Source organism: Phaethon aethereus (assembly GCF_964289735.1).
Source record: "Phaethon aethereus genome assembly, chromosome: 5".
NCBI classification, from domain to species: Eukaryota; Metazoa; Chordata; class Aves; order Phaethontiformes; family Phaethontidae; genus Phaethon; species Phaethon aethereus.
The window spans coordinates 43,517,742-43,538,079 of NC_138579.1; the positions used below are offsets into that span (position 1 = coordinate 43,517,742).

General features: G+C 39.3%; 1 protein-coding gene across 1 annotated transcript; it reads right to left on the bottom strand.

Moving 5' to 3' along the window:
• Nucleotides 1–1,534: 1,534 nt before the first annotated feature.
• Nucleotides 1,535–20,126, bottom strand: CHP1 (calcineurin like EF-hand protein 1; the record flags this gene model as incomplete). Its single annotated transcript, XM_082000446.1, has 7 exons — nt 1,535–2,137; nt 3,467–3,589; nt 4,611–4,672; nt 5,549–5,676; nt 6,932–7,012; nt 14,621–14,693; nt 20,060–20,126. The coding sequence occupies 7 exons, from the start codon at nt 20,124–20,126 to the stop codon at nt 2,084–2,086; spliced, it is 588 nt and encodes a 195-aa protein (XP_081856572.1). The 3' UTR covers nt 1,535–2,083.
• Between the last annotated feature and the right edge of the window lie 212 nt (nt 20,127–20,338).

Sequence of the window (20,338 nt, forward strand, 5' to 3'; positions counted from 1 at the left end):
TTATACGATCCATAGTACAGTATTATGAGTACATGTCCTCTTCTGGAACTCATGTTTTGCACTAGTTTTCTCTACTCCAGCAGCAGAATGAAGGACTCAATACTCTGAGAACAAGCTCAGTTATAAAAAACATTATCTGTAAGGCCTGCTAGCACCATTCTAGTGGTATTTAACTTTTCTCTTCATTAAAGGATGGTAAATTACCATACAGGAATAGCTCTGGTGTTTTTTTTTATACAGTGGAGGGTTTATTTATGGATTGATAAATACAATATCCAGTCTCATTGGGACAATAAGGCACAACTGTAGGTTACAACTACATAGCCAGAAGAGAGCAACACCTACTTTTAAGCAAATCACAAAGCCTAAAAACACTTTTTTTACTTTTCAATCTGTTAACATTGTTACATTCCTATTTTACATGACATGGTCATAAAACTATAATGTTTTTCTCATATAGAGTAGAGGTTTTTAATTTACATTTCTGCCTGGAATTGTGCTGCACTCCGCAAAACAATGAAGTGCAACATTTCACTTTGCAATTCCTTAATTTAAAACACATCAAAAATCCTTTAGAGACTTGCATGTTATTCTTTAACACAAGTAATGGTTAAAGGAACCGAGGAAAAAAAGGAAATGCACATATGAGGGTAGTTTGAGACTGGTAAATATTTATAGAAATTTTAACACATGACATAGAGAAGCAGTTATAACACTGATTCTTCAGTAGAGAAGCTCCCAGGGTTTTTTTGTTTTATTGGAAGGACTTCCCAGACTGTAGGATGTTCCAGCTGAACGATGAAAACATTTGCCAATCTAGCCACAGAAAACTGTTACTATTGAACCTTCCATAACTTTGACCTCTTGAATTTATTAGCATTATATTAATGGTATTAATTATCTTACACTTGCAAAAAGATTTGTGTAGAAATCTTTTTTATATTCTGAAATACATTTTTATGCCAGAGATTTCATAAATACAGCTACCACCCTCAACAAAAATCTAACAGACCAGGACTTCCATACTGGAAAATATAAATAAGTACTGATTATCCAGGCCACTGTGACTGAAAAAAAAATCAGTACTATGTTTCATGACACTATTACCAGGGGGCAGTGACAGAACTACAAATACAGGTTTTGGCATAACTAGTTTTCTTGCATTATGTACACTGGTAAACAAGTTTACACTTTCAGAGGCAAAAACCACCCTGATGAGAGGAGCGATCCTAGAGAGCAAAGCAACCTGGAGAGGACACTTCATGGTCCACTCGCTGCCAAGCCTACAAGCTACTCAAAAGAAACAACAAGTTTCTGCATCTGCTACAGGAACAATTTAAGTGACTTCGTGCAGAATTCCTATTCCTTTTGAGGACACCACAGCCTGTCTCCACCACAGATTCTTCTATTGTCCCTGTGAATTCATCCCACAAAGAATAAAATCCATTCACAGTACTTTAAAGTACTCTACGCTATCATCATGCATTCAGTGCTAGTTGTACAATGAAGCCAAAGAAATTGGGAAGTCCTCAGGTAAAAGGCAGATTTGGAAGCAGGGAAGAAACAATCTGCATGTAAAGAGCCAAATCGGTAAAAAAAAAAGGCAGCTGTAATGTGGTGTTGCTACTGGAAGCAAGACTGAATCATTATCACTGCACCTAGTATTTGAGTAGGTATTTGAGCTTGTCTCCAAAGTGTTTCAGAGGGCACTTATGTGTCATGTTCCCATTTTTCCATTCTCAGATTCAGAGCTCAGAAGAATCAGCTTGTAGATTAAACAGCAGTACATAAGAAGAGATATTTTTGCTGAAACAGTAGTGCAGAAGGAGACAAAGGAGAAAGGGTAAAAAAAATGGAAAGTTTGTTTTTTTTTTTTTTAAAATGCTCCTTTCCAAGTTGCATGGCAGCCATTTCCCTTTGTTCCTGATGCACAGGGAATGTTCACATCGGTAGAATAAATCAGAGAGGGGCTAGAGATGCATTGTGTACACACCAGTAGCAATGCTCTGGGGAAGGTGCTAAGGAGAGAATGAGGTTCTATTCATTATATAGTAGGGGTAGAAAGGAATAGGTTCTCCATCCATCAGTGAAGAAATCGAATGCTCATTTTCTGCTCTACATCCACCTTCTCCAAAACCTGCAAGAAAATTCAGAAACAGCTACTTAAGTTACTGTACATACTTCTTTCCTACAAGGTTTCTTACTCAAGTATAGAGGAAATGGGCAGGAACATGGGATGTCTTCAATTTGGCATGCCAGTCTTTCATCTAGAGACTGCTATTTTTCATTCTGGACTAAGGTCCTTCCAAGGAAAGGAACTTCAGCCATTAAAGCTGGAAGAAGGCTGTCAACCGAAATGTAACTAATGCAGTTTCGGTCTGCCAAGAGCCCAGAAAGGCTTGGATTCCCAAAATTAGATTGTGTGGGAATGCATGGCCAGGAAACAGAAGGGAGAACAGAGCAGAGGAAGGTGCATGAGCAGTCACTGAAGAGCTAAAATCAAGACTACAGCATCACTAACGCAGATCGTTGTAAAACTGGGGCTGCAGCTTCATTCACTGAATTGCTATTAACACTGAAGTACAAAGACATTAGTCTGGTCCAGGCTGTTTCAGGCAGTAGACTTCAGTGTTTCAAGATCAGAGTAATTTTAAGTTTTAAGAGACCTCCAGAGGTCTTTTAGTCCAACTCCCTCAACTCCTGCTTAAATCAGGGCCAGCTAGATCAGGTTGCTCAGGGCCTTTTCCAGTTAAGTTTTAAATATCTCCAAGGAAAGAGGTTCTACATCTTCAGCACCTATGATCATGCTCTTGGTAAAAAGTTTTCCTTATAGGTAACCAGAACTTCTCATGTTGCAACTTGCTTCTGTTGCATCTTGTCCTGTCTTCATCCACCTCCAAGGTCAGCCTGGTTCCTCTGGTCAATGCCATCCCATTAGGCAGTTGAAATTATTCTGCTATAGGACAACTTTCTCCACTGACTATAACAGCTCCTTATTATTACCCATTTCTGACTAACAAAAGATGTAATTCAAAGGACTAGAGCTAGGAACTTGAATACTGATTTTAATTGTGCTGCTAATGGGTAAAATCTACAAGTGAAAACCGATCAGCACAATTATAGTAGAAGAATTACTCTATTGTGACTGTGCTAGTCAGGTTACTTGTGTAGAAAACAGCAGTTTCAAAAGAAAAAAGTGAAAATTCTGCAGTATATTCAGTGCTGTAGCTTATGCAAGAGTATGAAAAAACATATCAATTAATTATTAGTACCCTGACAGTATAAAAAAGAAAAATGATGTCCTGATAAAAAAAAAGAAGAGCTAGCAGAAGGCTTGCTTTGCCCAAATGCAGACAGGCAGGACTATTTGAATGGCTTCCTCTCTGTATCCATTTGCATTTAAGTCTGAATGACTTGCCTGCTACTGAGCAGTTTCATTTAGTCATTAAAAATATAGTTTACCAACCTTTACAAACTCTGCAAAGGAGATGGCACTATCCCCATCTTGATCAGCTTCCTGGATTGTCCTGTCGGCAATACTGCCCAGCTGCTCATCTGAAATGTTTACACCAACCATCATCCGTAATACCTGTAACATACAGAAGTCCCCAGATTTTTTAAATAACAAAAGAACCATTATTGATATAGGAACAGAAGTATTCTTAGTGCTGTTTTTCTTGTGTGTACTGCCAAAATAACACCATACAAGAACAACTCTGGAGGATTTCCATGGAATTAACTTCTAGACAGACTTCTATTCGTCCTTTGCACACCAAGGCTTTCAGGAAAGACACCTTCCTTTTGTAGCCACCTTTGACAAAAGAATCCTGCTTTTTCACTAGGCAGCAGGAAGAGGTAGAAGTATGAGAAATCTTTTGAAATAGGAATGAGTACCTTTTGTTCCAATGCTTTTGTCTATTTTTTCCCCCACACAAAACATACCAACATTTGAATGAGTATCTGCTGTTTGAGATAGTTGCCTACAGGAATATTTTAAGTATATGGTCCAATGATAACTACCATTACTCTTTACAGTTAGTAAAACATTTTCTGTGCAGGCAGAAGAGGGCAGTTTCAGTCAAAAGCAAATCTTTATCCTACATCAGGAACCACAAATTGCCATGTCTACTTCCCAGGATTAGTAATATGTAATTACTCCTAGCTCAAGCCTAGTTTCACATATATGCAGCACTGATGAACTTTGATTACCTTTGCTGCAATTTCAAAAAGTTTTATTCTATTGAGAGGATGCACAGAGGATCAGGCAAACAACCTAATCCACATCAAGGATTGTCCCTGTGAAGTCCTGTTAGAAACACCTTTGAAAGGTAAAGAATATTTAGGTATCATATCCAACAGGATCTGATTAGCCTAATGCTCTGGCATAAATTTGAATCTAGCATTCCCAGTCTGACCGAACAGCCTGGGCTATCAAATGAGATTAAAGTCTCATACTATTATCTAAAGCTTTGGTTTAAAGATAAGCAATTAGCCACCAAATTCCTCCGGATTTATTTTGAGAAGACTATTGTAGCTCCCTTCATTCTAAATGAGCGTGAAGTCAGGGAAGGTCACAATGGAGTAATTCAAAGCAGCCCTGTGATATTTACCTGAAGAAGCTCGTCCCTGGAAATCTTGTCATCTTTATCTAGATCATATAACCGAAAAGCAACTACAGGGAAGAAAAGAATGAGCAGTTTAATTCAAGTGCCATTATTTTTCTTTATAACAATACATTTATCTAAAAAAACAAACAAAAAACAGTAGGTATTCATAAATTATTTTAAGACAATTAGCTTAGAATTCTAATTTACCATAAAATTCATGTTCAGTTCCATAAAGTGTTATTACCACATACAAGAATAACATTACTGCCAAGAAGTGAAAAATCTTACTTAAGTAAGAGTATGAGTACGTTCAGAAGCACTCTGCTTGGAGAGGTATTTCTTCAAAGCCCCAAGCCATGGAAGTATAGTTACCACTAAGATACATTCAAGCCTTTAACTTCAGAGCCAACCATTTTTACACTACCATTCTTTTTAACTATATTCTGGATGAGATATGACAGAAATTTTAAGTGCTCTGAGGATCTGAGGACTGTTGCCAACTTTGATTAGCAAGCAAGAGCATTCTGATCATATACTGTAGGCAGACATCCAAATAGTCAAGAAAGTACTTGGCTGAAGGTGAGGAAAAACCACTATATTATATGGAAGACTGGAGAACGAAGCCAAGAAGCCCATTGGATGTGGCTTCTAAATCTGAAATAACTTTGGATGCAAACAATTTCTAAACACTTCTATTGAGATGTTTGGAAAAGCATATACATTACTCAAGATTCAACCAATTCCACCAAATTCAATAAAAGAATGGGGCAATTGTTGACATTCTGAACAGGTAAGCTTGCAAGTTAATTTAAAAAAAAAAAATCAGGTATTAGAGGTATTCCACAAGGAACAACTGTACAGAAGACTCCAAGCCCCTTCACTCCCTTCCCAGAAAAACAGAAAAAGACAATTGCTTCTGTAGGAAGGTTCACATTTCTTACAGTGGAGCTTGTTACTTCGGCTGTTTAGTGGTTCCGGTCCATTCTGGTCTTTGCTCTTTTCATTATCTTCTATGGGTCGGAAGTGGGCTAGTGTCCTCATGAATCCACGGAAATTCACCTGGTCCTCTCTGCATAAGTATTTCAGCAGGTCAGTTTTAGCATAGCTTATACAGGTTCTTTATTTCAGTAAGATTGTGAATGTCTAAAGCATCAAGACCACACAGACTCTTCCACCTCCCCAGGGTTTGGCTGCCTATGCTCAAACCCAGCTCTGATACAGTGCAGTTGCAACCTGGGATCATGCTGCTGTGAAGTATGATGTGTAGGGAAAAAAAAAAAGGGAGCTGTGAGAAGTCTTGTTGAGGGCCTCCCCCACAAGTTCTATATAAGCTCAAGCCCCCACCCTTGGCCCTTGCCTGAGCTGTCCTGCAGCTATGCCAGAGTCCAGAAACATATCTTGCTGATCTGGACCCTTACTCCCTGGACTGACCTGAGACTTGCTTCACCACTGTCAATTTGTCTGGCAACCACTGAACTGTTGGCTGACATACCAAGTCACTGGACCTGCTATGCTTTTCTTGTTCAGGTGCTATGCCCTTTGTCAGCAAGTACATTGTCCCTGCTAGCTTTGCTGTCACCTTTGCCTCCTATTGTGGAACAGCCATTGCTCACTGCTCCCTGACAAATAGCTCAAATTCTCTAGAGCTTCTGTGGGAATCAGCTATGTGAGTACTTTCCAGGACTCCTGCTTCCTATTCAGGAAACCCTGCCTCGTATTAGCTGATGTTATGACTTGATTAAACAATATGATCTTCATCAACCAGTAATGACAAATGTGTTCAAGAAGAGAAGCAGACTCCATACAGCAATCTAGAGAGCTATAATGAAGAGACAGTACTGCAAATTTGATTATGTCTTTGGATTTATGTTAGAAGTGCCATAAGCTATGTCTTAAATGTGATAAAAAACTAAAACCAAAGCTGATCTAATAACAAATGTACACTTAGAGGCTAGAAGGGTGAAAAACAAGTCTGAAGTAGTTAATTGCAAACTACTTAGCATAAAATAGTATTGCTACAAGTTTGCTTTAAGAACCAAAGTCCATATACACCCCTGGCTTTCTTTAGAAGCATTCAGCAGCATAGCAAGAAGAGTGGAAAACTGTGACATGGAGCCTGAATTTGTCAATGAATAAAGCACACAAAATTCTTGTAAGGTTGACATATTCCTCATTACAGAATGAAAATATGCTGATGTTTGAGGTGTTCAATTAGTAATGAATTCAAATTCTGTGCTTTAATTATCAGCATTTCACTCCTATCAAAGCTTCTGATGAACTACAAATTTTGTGCCTGCTTACAAATTCAGTTCATTGGAACTCACCCTTCTGGGAAGAAGGCATTGATAATTCTGTCTCCCAGTGGATTGATGGCAAGCTCTGGAATCCGCTGGAAGTCTTCACGGCTAAGCAAAGCAAGAACACAAGAAGTTTACATAAAGCTAAAGTCAGAGGAGTAAAAGTTGCTGAAAAAGAATTCACAGTAAAACATCCGTTGGGTTCTATTTCTGCAGCAAGACACTTGGTGGTTTTTAAAAATGTAGGTCTTTAAATCATCTTTTCTCTACGACCAATGGCATAAAACAAAGCAAAAGACAATGCCAAGTCTGTATTACAATACAGGCTAGTAGTGTTCATCTATCACGTTAACAGCACTTCTCAGATGCTAACATTGTTTGTGCTAGAAACCTTCCTGTAATGATGCTGACTAGTTTGCAATTTAAGGAAAGAAAAGTTTCCAAATGGCTTTGAAGGAAAATAGGGTTTCAAAATCAAAATGAACATGTCAAGATATATGTTTTAATAATTGTTTTGGTACTGAATCATGTGAGTTGGCATGATTTTTCCAGACTACCCATTCCAGATTCTGGGACAATACCATACTCCTCCAAACATACCACAGGTGGTCTGTACATTCTAATAAATTTTTTTGTTTGTTTATGCAACAACTTCGTATCTTATAAATGCCAAATTCCAGATTATTTCAGCTTCAACCAAGCAGCACCCCTATTTTAAAGTACTAATTTTAGACTTTGACAGATGTAACTTTACCAGCACACTGGCTGGCAAGAGCAGTGAGTATTTGCATTCTCTTTTCTGCTTATGATTATATGTAGACAGTATAAGCATAGCTATGCTTACAGTGTTATAGCTTTTCCTGATCTGTAAGACATCATGAGCTGTACCAGTGTAAATACATTTTAGATCAGCACAACATGAACATAGCATTCATTCTATTACTGGAGTTGTACTAGTAATTCTTCTTTTCTTTCAACCTAATAGAATGTCACCAACAGGAAAGTGATATAATCTTGGTGTGACCAAGGCAGACACCAAGTATGTCTTAGTGAATACATCAGTGAACAGGTTTGGTTTTTCTTTGGGGTTTTTTTGTTTGTTTTGGTTACCTGCCTCCCCCCGCCATAACATAGCACAGCAATTTATCAGTTAGTACAAGATGTACTCTGTAATCATTTAGGTTTTAAATTGCAAAGATAACAGCAATGGAGTAAGGCTGTAAAAAAATTCATTCTGTCTGGATCCATAACTTGACATTTCCTGCCCAATCTCCAGAAATACTGACCATTCCTTTCAAGTCAAATGCAGTCTTGCTGTTTTTGAAGTTTGGGTCAGTGTCTCAAACTCAGTTACTACACGTTTGCTACTTTTTAAAACTATGCTCATTAAATGAATCAGCAACAAGGTTTGATTCATGATGTCATTATACCAAAAAACTAGCAAAGAAAAGTAAACACAAACAGATTTTGAGATTATTTAAGTACACTGGCCTTTTATAATACTGCTATCTTAAAGACAGGGGAAAAAAAGGAATTGGCTAACCTTATTACTAGTCTAGCCTGGGAAAGGCACAGAAGCAAGACATTCTAGTTTTAAATGCCTTCTAAAGCACTCCTTGCACCCAGTCACATCACAGCACTGTTAAGAGTCCCTATTATATCTGTTACAACATGGTTAAACTGTTTGACCTTCTAATAGAGCAACCTGACCATATTTTTAAGCTATTCCAGCAAACTTCTGCTCTGACCAGGTCTGAATTATTTTTAATAGGCAAAGTTAACATCTCTATAACGTGATCAGCTTGTTACCAGACCCTTCCAGGGCTGCTGCATTTTAAGCTATAGCTGAAGGGCAAAATATGCATTAGTGACTTAAGCAGGAGATGCAGTGATGTGGAAAATCTATGTCCTAGTAACAATATTTTAACAACAGGACTTCAGTGTCAATGCTAACATTTACAAGCTAAAAGCAGCAACTGCCCTCTCTTCCATTTAGAGCAAAATTCTAATGCTTCAGAATTTTTTACTTGCATATACTACTTCTTGGTATTCAGCCTCAATTTACACTTGGCATTTCAGCCTCCAGTTCTGCTTTCTAACAGGAGATTAACAATTAACCACAAATAACTCCCTAGGTTTCAAATCCATTTGTCCTGTCATTATCAGGATTGCAGAAGACCATTTTTGCTTATTAAGAGCACATTACTGAGTGAGTGTTATAATTGAAATAGCTGTAACAGCCATAAAAGTAAATGAATGCATGAGGTAAGTTACTCTCCACTTTATAAACTAAGGCTTCCTGCAGTCAATTAGGGACCAACTTCACCTAGCTGAGGCTGGAGCTTACAGGAAATGTGATGCCCTCTACTTCTGTGTTCGCATGCCATAGCAACAAGGCTCTTCCAACATACCTTTCCAGGAACCTAACTTCCATTAAATCCTTGCTTAAATGTAACATGCAAAGCAGCCTTTAAATGATTATCATCATTATGCAGGCCAACTACTTAACATATATGTCAGTGCATTCACACTTAAACATACTTTGCAGGAAGGAATTTTTAGATTCTAAGATAAGTACTTCTAAGCATGAGTACACCCTCCAAGGCACATAGCAGATCCCTACTGTAAAAGTGGCTCTGCCTTACCACAAAGGCTGCAAGAAACATACTACACCCCTTTTTTTTTTCTTCCATTATTTCTGGTTGTTCATCCTTCTTTTACTTTTAGATAGTAGCAGAGTACTGTTTCCTCAACAGGCATGAGGAAGGTAGGGCTATCTAGAGCTGAGGGAAAGTAAAACAATGGAGAGAAAACAAACCATATGTGAAACAGAAGTGGTAAAGGAAAAAAGTCCAGAGGATATAGGTAACAAGATATTACCTAAAAAAGTAAATAATAAATAAAAATAATTAAAAGTAGTAAGGTGTAGGCGTAGACATGGTTTAGTGGTGGACTTGGCAGTGCTAGTTAATGGTTGGACTGGATGATCTTAAAGGTCTCTTCCAACCTAGATGATTCTGTGTATCATACAAGACAGTCAAACAGATTTATCAGATTACTACTGAATAGGTTTCATTGCTCCCTTCCCTGGAGCAATGAAACCCTGGTAACATTCATTTTGTCATTCATCAAACCTTTTGGTGGTCTAATGCATCTCACTAACCCCAAAAGCAGCTCCCCACCTTCCTTCTCTCCATCCTCCCAATCTTTCTGTTGAATTAGTAACTTGAAGCAATTAAAAAAAACTTCAAAAAAAAAATGTAACAGCACCATGGCTGACAAAGAGGTATGGGAGCCTGGAGAAATGACAGAGAAAGAAGATGGATATCCTCCTCTTCCACAGCTATGCCATCCATCTCATCTAACTTCATCCTTACACATGCTCTACACAAATTTTAAAAGCTGCTTAACTATCAGAGGAGTAATTTGTTTATAAACATTAGGCCAAGAAGTACAGTAAAAGTAAATGTGATAATATATGCACAAGGTGGGGGGAGCAGTATGAATAAAGCATGGTCGAAGACAGAAGTATAGACTATTCTAGTACCCTATAGTTCCCCAATCCAAACCCATATCCTGCCTGTCTGTTCAAGATAAAGCTAAAGATCTTTGCATTTTCTTAAGCAAAGATAAATAATCTCACATTCAGAGCGCCAGCTTTCATGTTTTACTTTGAAATCTTGCAATATCAGTTTGAAGTAATAAGAACACCTTTCCAGACTGAGATGATTCAATTCACTGACGAAGATTAACAGATGGCTCAGCTAGCTTTTTACCCTTCTCGCAGGACCACAGGCTTTCTGAAGTTCTCCAGGAGACACCATCTTGTGAACAGCTCTCATAAGCATGTGACATGCATAAACAGCTCAGTGCGTTTACTCTCATGTATCAGCTTTCAGAACACTTGCCCTCCCTTCTTTCTTCCACACTCGCCAGGCTATACCAATTACCCTACAGTAAAAAAATACTTGTGAAGTGCTTAACCTGTCATTTCTCCAGTGCAGAAGAAACTATGGTAAGTGGGAGGCTCCATGCAAAAGTTACATGCAAAAGTAGCACTTTAGATAAGTATCTCCTTTTATAGCTCTACACCTCTGTCTAGAGCTACTTACTTGTAGATAAATTTTGCAGGAAATGTGTTCTCGTGTGGTGTACACTTTAGTACCAGCCCAACAAGGAGACTCAATGAAGCAAGCACATATTTACCCTGGTCATACATTTCAATTTCCTCATCTATGAAATCAGAAGGTAAAGAAAACATGCACACTAGCATCCTCCTGACCTATAGTTAGGATGTGGGTAGAACAAATATGTTTCAGATTTTACAGTTTAGATGTAGCTATGGGCATCCAAGGGTATCAACCTTTTGTTTTGGCAGCTCAGCACGTCACAATATCGAAATCATAGGTGACAAAAGAATTTAAAGGAACAGTTTTGCCCTGGCTTTTACAACCCGTTTCATTCAGATGGTGCAAGTCTGAGGGGGCTTATTCACTTTGTTTAGGAAAAAGTGAAGCTAAGGATCTAACATTTTTTTACATTTTTAAAGAATTTGTAAGAATTAATCAGTAACCGGGGGGGTGTGTGTGCAAAAAAAGGCATGTGAAGTTTTGTTTCCATCAATACCCTTCTCTTACATCTTATGTAACCTTTTACAAAGAAAGTGCCTTGAAAGTATACATAGGTACACTTTATAGAAACATCTGGCTGGGAAAAATTTCAGCTGTTGATTATAGCTCCAGAATGAACCACACGTCTTCTCTAACCACCAGGATTAATCATCACCTACCAGATCTTTTGTACAAAGTGCTTTTTACCTGCCCATTTTTAATATACAGATAAAGACAACACAGCTTTTCCTCTTCTTCAGAAGGGTGGTACACATTTAAAGATTTATTTCATGCCATAAAGAACTGCCTAACACTTCTTTTCCTGATCATAGTCACATAAGTGATTTCTGTCATGTCTGATTTGCAAGTCAAAGGTATAAGTCATCCTTATGGAAACAATCATTCTTGCTCACAGGAAACAAACAGAAGACATGCCTTCTAAACTGTTTGGTGGTAGTAAGCAAGTGATAACTTAATCTCACTTGTCTCCAAGTAGCAAGTCTCTTTCATCAGTATTTCAGAAACCAACATTTATGACCTTCCAAGCTGTAGTTCTTACTTTCCTCTCATTGTTTTTTTCAGGAAATAGTTTTCCATCACTTAAACTTAATGGTTTCCACATATTGTGGGTGCCAGGACAGGTCCCAAAATTTGAATGCCAGTAAGTCAGCCACATTTGAGAGCAGGCTATGCTTAGAAGGCCAAGATTGCAAGTTAATAGATCACAGTTTGCACAGTTGCTGGGATTTTCCAAACAAACTTCACTTCTTTTCCCAAGTACCACGTGATTATCAACAATGAAAGTCAAACTCCTCCTGATAGATAACACTATGAAACTAAGCATTGTGCAACAGACATTCATAGCATATTTAATTAATTACTCCTCTTACGTAAACCGAGTACAATCACTTTGAAGTTTAAACAAACTTCATGGACTCAACACGTGAATTTAAAGTTGGAGTGAAGACTTGGAAGAACATGTGCTAGACTAGTCCAGGAGCCACCACTTTATTCATCAGTGAAGACTAAAGCCACATGCAGAGTTTGCAGAGGCTGTTAGTGTTCTTTTTGAAGTAATTTAATTTTGAGACATAAGTAGTATTAACTTTACCTACACCATCATCAGCTGATCTGTATGTCACAATTGCCAATTAGCCAATGCTACAATTTATATGATACATTGGCTCCAGTGACAGAGTGAGCTTAAAAAGTTCCTGCCCATCCCATCTCAAGCCAGTTGTTTCCACACCCCCAATCCATTCCGTCATCCCTTCAGCTATGCAAGTCCAGATATTTACAGTACAGCCACAGTCCAAATCACTGGAGTCAATCAGCTTAAAAATATCTATACAAACCAAAAGGGGAGGGAGAGTACTTTTAGCCAAAAATAATCACTCAGCAATCCTGTTTACAGTACAACTGTAAACTCAACCAATTACTTAAATGTTAACTGAGAAGTCAGCCATTTGTGGCACCAGAAGGAACTGCATGCTTCCTGAAGGAAAAGAAACTGCAGTAAGCCAGCAGTACCACCAAAGACAGTGTATCTTGCAGCTCGTCGCCTTCATCTTCTAAGCAGTGATTCTAGCTTTATAGTTAGGTGGGTTTACAGGTAGGTCTAGCTTTTATAGGTTTATAGTGCATCATAATGCATGTGATTGCATTACTACAATCACATTTTTCAAGCTCATATACAAAACCCCAGACAATCCCTGAATCTGTTTACTGGGTTTGACTGGGATGGAGTTGCTGTGAAAAAAAATTAACTCTATCCCAGCCAGACCCTGTATACTATGTGACAACAAGGTCCCCTTCCTACTCTCTCCTGCATTCTCTCCAGCTTCCCTGTGCACTGGTTCTCGCATATATGGCTATATGGCAGATGGGAAAAAACCCACCTGAAAACTGATCAGACTGGTTTTTGTTGTTTTGCTTGGCAAGTTCTCAAAGCTTTAGGTTAGTTTCCAAAGATAAGCCTTGCATAACAGCAACAACACAGAAAAGCCACAAACTTGCAGTGGGAAACTAGTCTTAGACCAGGTATCTTGGTCACAAAATTGCAACCCTGGTACAATCATGGACAGCTCTTACTTGTCATACATTTCCATAATATTAATGTAATCTATAGGCAATATCAAAAGAGAAGAACAATAACCAATTTAATACAATCAGAATTTATAATTAGTTCAGTAAATAAAGAGCAAACCAATACCAGCACACAATACAATAACCAGAGTGGGGAAGGCTAGAGAACAAAGACAGCAGGCAGAGACATTTTAGGAGGAGATCATCCCACTAGAGTTTACCTCTCAGTTGAGAATACTCTCTCCAGCAGACTCAGTCCATGAAGGTAAAAAATTTTTTGCAGATCAAGTCTAAGCCTCATCTTTATTTAATTAAGCTGTAAGAAACTGGTTCACTTCTGTAGTTTTCAAATTGTAGACAGAAGACAAACACTTTAAAAGTCTTGGAACATCCCACACTACTACTTTAAAGAATAAAATGTGTATTTGTTTAGTCACAGTGACTTGGCTCCAGCTCTTTATTTTTGAGCATATTAATGGACATGGGTGTTCAACAAGAGGTGCAAAGTTAGAAAAAGTAAAAGGCTTGCAGACCAAAGTAGTGTTAAAAGACACTGGGTATGAGAAACAATTAAAAGCCCATGCTCCCAAAAATATAAATGATCTTTTTGTTATGAAAGCCAAGATGAAGACGACATAGTGGAACCATTCTTGTTAATAATTATTAGAAGCAATATATAAAGAAAGGTAAGAAATAACAATCAAAAAAAATGGTTTAACATTTCTGAACATTTACTGTAAGACCTTGAATAACAAATCTGACCTTTCTTGTATTATTGCTACAAACCTTCAGCACTACAGTAAAAACAATTGTTATTTAGGGCACCTCAGTTCAGACTTCTCCTGACCTTTTATAAAAGAAAACAAACTTGAATGTCCATGTAGACAGTAGGTATGAAAGAACCTGTCATAGTAGCCTCACTGATTCACCATGTGAGGAAAGCATGCAGACATCCTGCAACAGCAAGCTGCCATTACAGATGTGTCAATGCAAGGAGAGCTGAATCAGTGATGATACCCACCTAAGAGTGCCATTTTCTCCTTTGTCTAGGCTAGTGAAGCGACTGTACAAGCGGGTGATTTGACTGTGGGAGACTGAAGAAAAAAAAGAAAGAAGAAACACAATTAGCATGTGAATGATTCCTCATAGGAACAGACCTCATTACACTGAGCTACTCTGTTGCCAGAAGCTGTGTTCAAAAAAAGATTACACAAAACAAGTTACATTGGAAGCAAATAGCAATCAGCAGTTGAGGAACTTCATAAGCTGTAAATTTTACCTTAATATTCAAGAATCCACAAATAAGTCCATTTTTCAAAAATTTGTCCAACTCTGCCTTCTACCCATTTATATTTTTGGTCTCTAACATTCTTTGGTTATCTGATTCAGTAAATGGCAATTAAAAAGAAGAAATACTTGATTTACACTTCCACTGTATTTCCCTTAGTACTTTTATGGCTAGAAATAATCTTAACAGAGCCTCCACTGATGACCTCTACACCATTCAAGACACCACAGGCCTCTGCTGTAGTATCTTTCCTTCTCTTTTGCTTATGTGTACTCCTGTTGCCTTTTTCCATCTAAAAATGGAAAGCATACTCAGCTTCTCTGCATCTGGAAAGCAGTCAGAGACACTTTGCACCTGATCACTTTTCTTCCTTTACAGGACTGCCTGAATCTAAACAGCTTGTTCATTTTGGGGTTCACTAAAGTAATTTCCAGGCTTCTAGGACATTGAGTTAAAAATTAAAAAGTCTATTTCTAGAAGTTTGTGAAGGAGTTGGGACACAAAGCAAGCAGAAAGTTAGTACAGACTTTTTAAATCTGCAATTTGAAACAGAAATTCCAAAGCTAGTATTAAGTTTAGCATCATGGTGTCAACATTAACGAGATATTAGACAACCCAAAATACTAGACATCTAGATCTTTAGGTTAGTCCATGATGGAAGCAGGTTAAACCTATCTTAGAACAGCAATTCCTTTAACACTGAAAGAATGCCCTACAGAAGATCTTGGCTTTTCAGAGCCTCCTCAGATGAAGTTAATAAATACATGAAATAAGACTGAATTAAATTTTAATGTTTACTCAATAAAGGTGTGATTTTCTGCAATGTTAAATTAGGACTTAGTGTCATTTTCAGATTCACTTGTTTTAAAAGCCTTCACCAGCACATGTACAATGGTCTTGTTACTTGCTAAAACTTATTTGGGAACAGGTTGCACAGCAGCTGTCTGATCTGCAACAACTAAGGCGAAGTATTTTTTTCAGGTTTGTTCTTTTTCCAGGCTATTTGTTTAGGTTCAACTGCTCCCTCCTTTAGGATGACCTGCCAGCAACTACTTTTTTTCTCTCCTTGTCTCCTCGGCAACTTCCATTCTTTGCGTAGGGTTGGGCAATTTGCTTAGTTCCACCTAAGGCAACTTCTCTACAATCAGACTGGGCAGCTTGCTCAATTTCAAGTTAAGCAATACACAGCAGGCACCAGTATTTTAAAGACTTTGAATTTCTGTTTTAGTGTTTTAGACATGATATGCAACAACAACAACTAAAGATGAAAAAATAATAGCCTGGAATTACATCTCCAATAAGCAGCCCTGTACTCCCACTCCTCCCTGGAAAGAAAGAGGGTGATGAGAATTCTCCTCAGCTACCATTTCCAAACTAATGTCAGCAACTGCATTTTTGGAACACCTCCGTAATAGCTAGTATGTGATAAATAACATGTAGCTATCGACAGGAGAAGAGGTGGCTTTGTTAACATCATACTAGACAAAAAGCCTATCATAGCTATGTGAGAAAGGAAGATGATTCAGGTCCACCACTGCATTCTTTCATGATTTCCTTTTTTACTTTCATCCCTCATGAAAGCTGCATCACTAGACACTCTTCAGAGCCTTCTCATGCAAAATAGCGATTTTGACATTCCTTGTTGACCACAGGAGAACCAGAAACAAGATCTGCAATATATGATTGCTTCTTCAAATGAAAGGTTAAGGCTTAAAGCTAGCTGAAACAATTTTATCTATACTGCTATCCCACTAAGGTGCTTCTAAAAATTTAAGTCAAGACCTCTAGAATAGGAGCTGTACCCTCTATTTTACTTCTGTTAGAGCATGAGGGTTTTTTGCAATTAGGCATTCTGAAACTCTTGTCTAAAACATTAGCATACACTCATATAAATACATGATATTTATATACTTAGAAAATATATAAATACCCATCAGAAAATCCATCACCTGTTTCCACTAAAATACTTTTTCTCCTAAGCTCTGATATGAGCATTAGCTTATTATTAATCCTTAGGTAGACTGCTTCAAAGCATGGGAACAAAGGGTGTGAACCAAATAGTTTGAATACTGTTACATTCCAACGGCTTTCCAAAATCTTGCAACTGAACACAAACAAGCAACACCTTGGAGCTCTCATCTGTTTCTTATAGTTGTTACTGAAATACAAAAGTAATTAGGACTACTTGAAGGTTTTTTCAAAATCAAATTTCAAAATGTTTATATGCAAACAATTTCTGTACAACATCATATAAGATTCAGGACTGTCAACTTCAGGCTTAGTGTCTGGTAAAGTGGACTCACTAAGTAGAGGTTTTAGCGGACACTTCCCACCCCCCCAGTTCTTGGAAACATTACCTTTGCAGATGTTTCTAAACTTATTATGCTAAGAAGTGTTTTTCACCACAATATAAAAAAACTAATATAGAATTTTAATTCAAACTTAGATTTCATTCCAGAGATTAAGTGTCATTGTACAGCTTTTGAAAGATTATGCTTCAAGTCCTCTAGAAGGGATCTTTTTAATCTGTTCAGCTAAAGAACATTAATATGTGTTTTATCACTCATGTTAGTATCATTAGCTACTCATTTTGTGCTACATAAAATTGAGATAGTTTCATGTAGAGAGAGAAAAGTTGTGTAATTCCATAGCTAAACTCAATTGACTTGGTTAAGCTTTCAGTTCAGTGCTTCATACTTATCCCAGATGAACTAAAGAATTCACATTTCACAGTACGGATTTTTTTTTGGCCTTCTTAGGAACACTTACCAGAACATCAGTTCAAAATGAACACATAGTACCACCAAATTGCTTCATGTCTACAAAGTCACTTTACCTACTAAAGCCTTTGAGAAAGGATCATCAGCATCAAGTTTCTAAGAAACCACAGGATACTCTATTCAGTAACACTAATTTAGCATTCTCCCTGTGTACTTTGTTCCAGATAAACCAGCATCCTGGGTGGTTTTTTTCCCCCCACCTTGTACCTAGTATAAATATTTGCACCTATATGAAGCATATAACAGTGCTAAGAGCTTGGTGGAATTTTCCATCTACCTAGAGAAGTATAAAAGGCAGATGAAAATCACATTCCTAGACTGTGGTTACAGGCTGAGGTGGGGGGGGGAAGATTTGATAAAGTCAACAAGACACAACTGTGATGACCTACAAGCAAGCATGAGTCAGAGATTAGCAATGCTTCATTAACAACACGGTATCACTTATAAAATTGAATAGTAAAAATGAAGGAAAATGAACCAAACTCAGGCCACAAAGCTCAAACTTGCTGATCACAACCTTAAACTCACTTTGAAGATAGAGGAACAGCACTTAGAGGCTAATTAGAGCCACATGGTTTTATTCCTCAGTTAAATGCCATTAAGGTGGCTATATAGGCATTCTATCACATTAAGTAAAATTCTAGGAATAAGACAACACTGACAACAAATCAAATATTGGCATGAGGAAGGAAGTAAAACCTTTCAGAAGAACATTCCAGATTTGGGGTTTGATTTTTAAAGCACTTTTATAAATGAGGTGAGGCTACCTTTACTACTCTACGATCTTTGTGGTTAAAAAGAAACGAAGCAAAACAAAACAGTAAGTTCTTGCTGGATAAGCAGACCTCAACATTCTTACTTGTTTATCATAGGCTTCTGGTAAAAGGTTCTCTTGATAGATGGAAAAAGAATCATGGAAACTATGTTAACTGACTCAGCTGTCCATTACACTAGCCAGCAGTGTCTTAATTTTTGTCCACTCCTCCTCTGTAGCCACTCATTTTCCTGACAAATAACTTATCACCAAAAATGAATATATTGGAAAGAAAACTGAGGAAAATATTTTCATGTAGCAAGAACAGATCAGCAAGCATAAGCAGGAGAAAAGTATGATCTGGGAAGACCTTCTTTACCCAAAAGGGGCAGGCACGGGGAAGCAAACAGCAGAGTGACACCTATGATTTTACAACCACCCCTCTCCAAATAGTTAAGAGGGCACCCTCCATTTACTATCAATTCAGTATTTGCTAGAATTCTCAGATAGGCAACCATTCTATCAGTCAAATTAAGAACACTGAGTTTTACCTTTTCTAAGAAGAACTTGATCAAATACTATAGGGTGAAGTAGCTATATACTACAGTGCAGCTTGAATAATGCTCTCCCAATTGCTGACTAGTGCAGGAATTCTCACTTTTTTTAGTTAACCATACCCAGCTTCTGCAAGGTCTGTTACCTCCTTTAAATGCCACTCAGCAGTCATTCTGAATACCCTTAAGGCAACTTTAATAGCCTATGAAACAAATAACATTTGTAAGAAACGTACTATACAATGAGAACTTTTTCGGGCTAAAAACAGCTGCTGGAGAGAAACTCCAGCATCAGAAACAGAAAACTCTTCAAAATCCAACGAGTCACCTCTGACTGAATGCAATACTGCAGATGCCAAGAGTACGGCTTCTCTCCCTTCCCACTCAGATCTCGCTGCCGTTGTACAACCGATCTTCGCTTCCTTAAAGCCACAGTAATGGCTCCCACGCGAGGTCTCCCCCGCACCCCTAGCATAGCCAGGAGCCGAAGGGACTCGCAGGGCCCGGCTGGTCGGATGAGAGCTTTCGCTTGCTAGTGCGCCAAGCAAACACCAGCAGTTTTTGTGCAGAACCTGCCGCGTTCAGGCCGGCCCAAGGAGCACCTCAGCTACCAGCGGCTGTATTTAAAGTCGGCGGCTGCTGCCAGCCCCAAGCGAGCGGGAAACCAACAGAGTACCAAAGGAGACGTGTTACCCACGGGTTTCTGCTAGCTCCAGGCCGTCCCCCCAGAGCCGCTCCTGCGCGGCGGCCGGCAGCTGGCGGGGGGCGCGAACCAAGAGGCGTTTCCCAGGTTTCCGCAAGCCTACGAGACATGTCCGCTCCCGGTCGCTGTGGACAGCGGGGTCCCGGCCCGGGGCCGGCTGGGACCAGGCACTGCCCAGCCACGAACGCAGCGGTGGCGTTAGCCTCTCCCCGCCGGGCAGGGCCAGCCGCCCCAGGCACGGCTAGGTGCGCAGCCGCGAGGGGACAGTCGGCGGCGCGGCGGGCCGAGGCGTCTCCCCAGCTTGAGGAACGCGGCGCTGCCCGGCTCCGTGCGCCCAACCCCCACAGCACTTCCCGGCTCGCCTCACGCCCCCGCACTCACAGCCCGTCTCCTTCTTGATCTCCTCGATCTCCTCGTCCCGCAGCAGTGTGGACGCCCGAGAACCCATCGCCACCGCTGGGCCTGAGGGGAAGGGAAGGAAGGGCCGTGCTCCGCCTGGCAGAGAGTTCACACAGAGGAACAGTGACAGCTGTATTACCCCGGCACAGGCCCGACCACAGCCGCTCAGCTGTACTAAGGCGGAAGGCAAGCCCGCACCGACCCTTATAGCCCCGCCCGCCGCGTACCGGCCCGGGCCGGCCCAGCCCTCGCCGCCCGCCT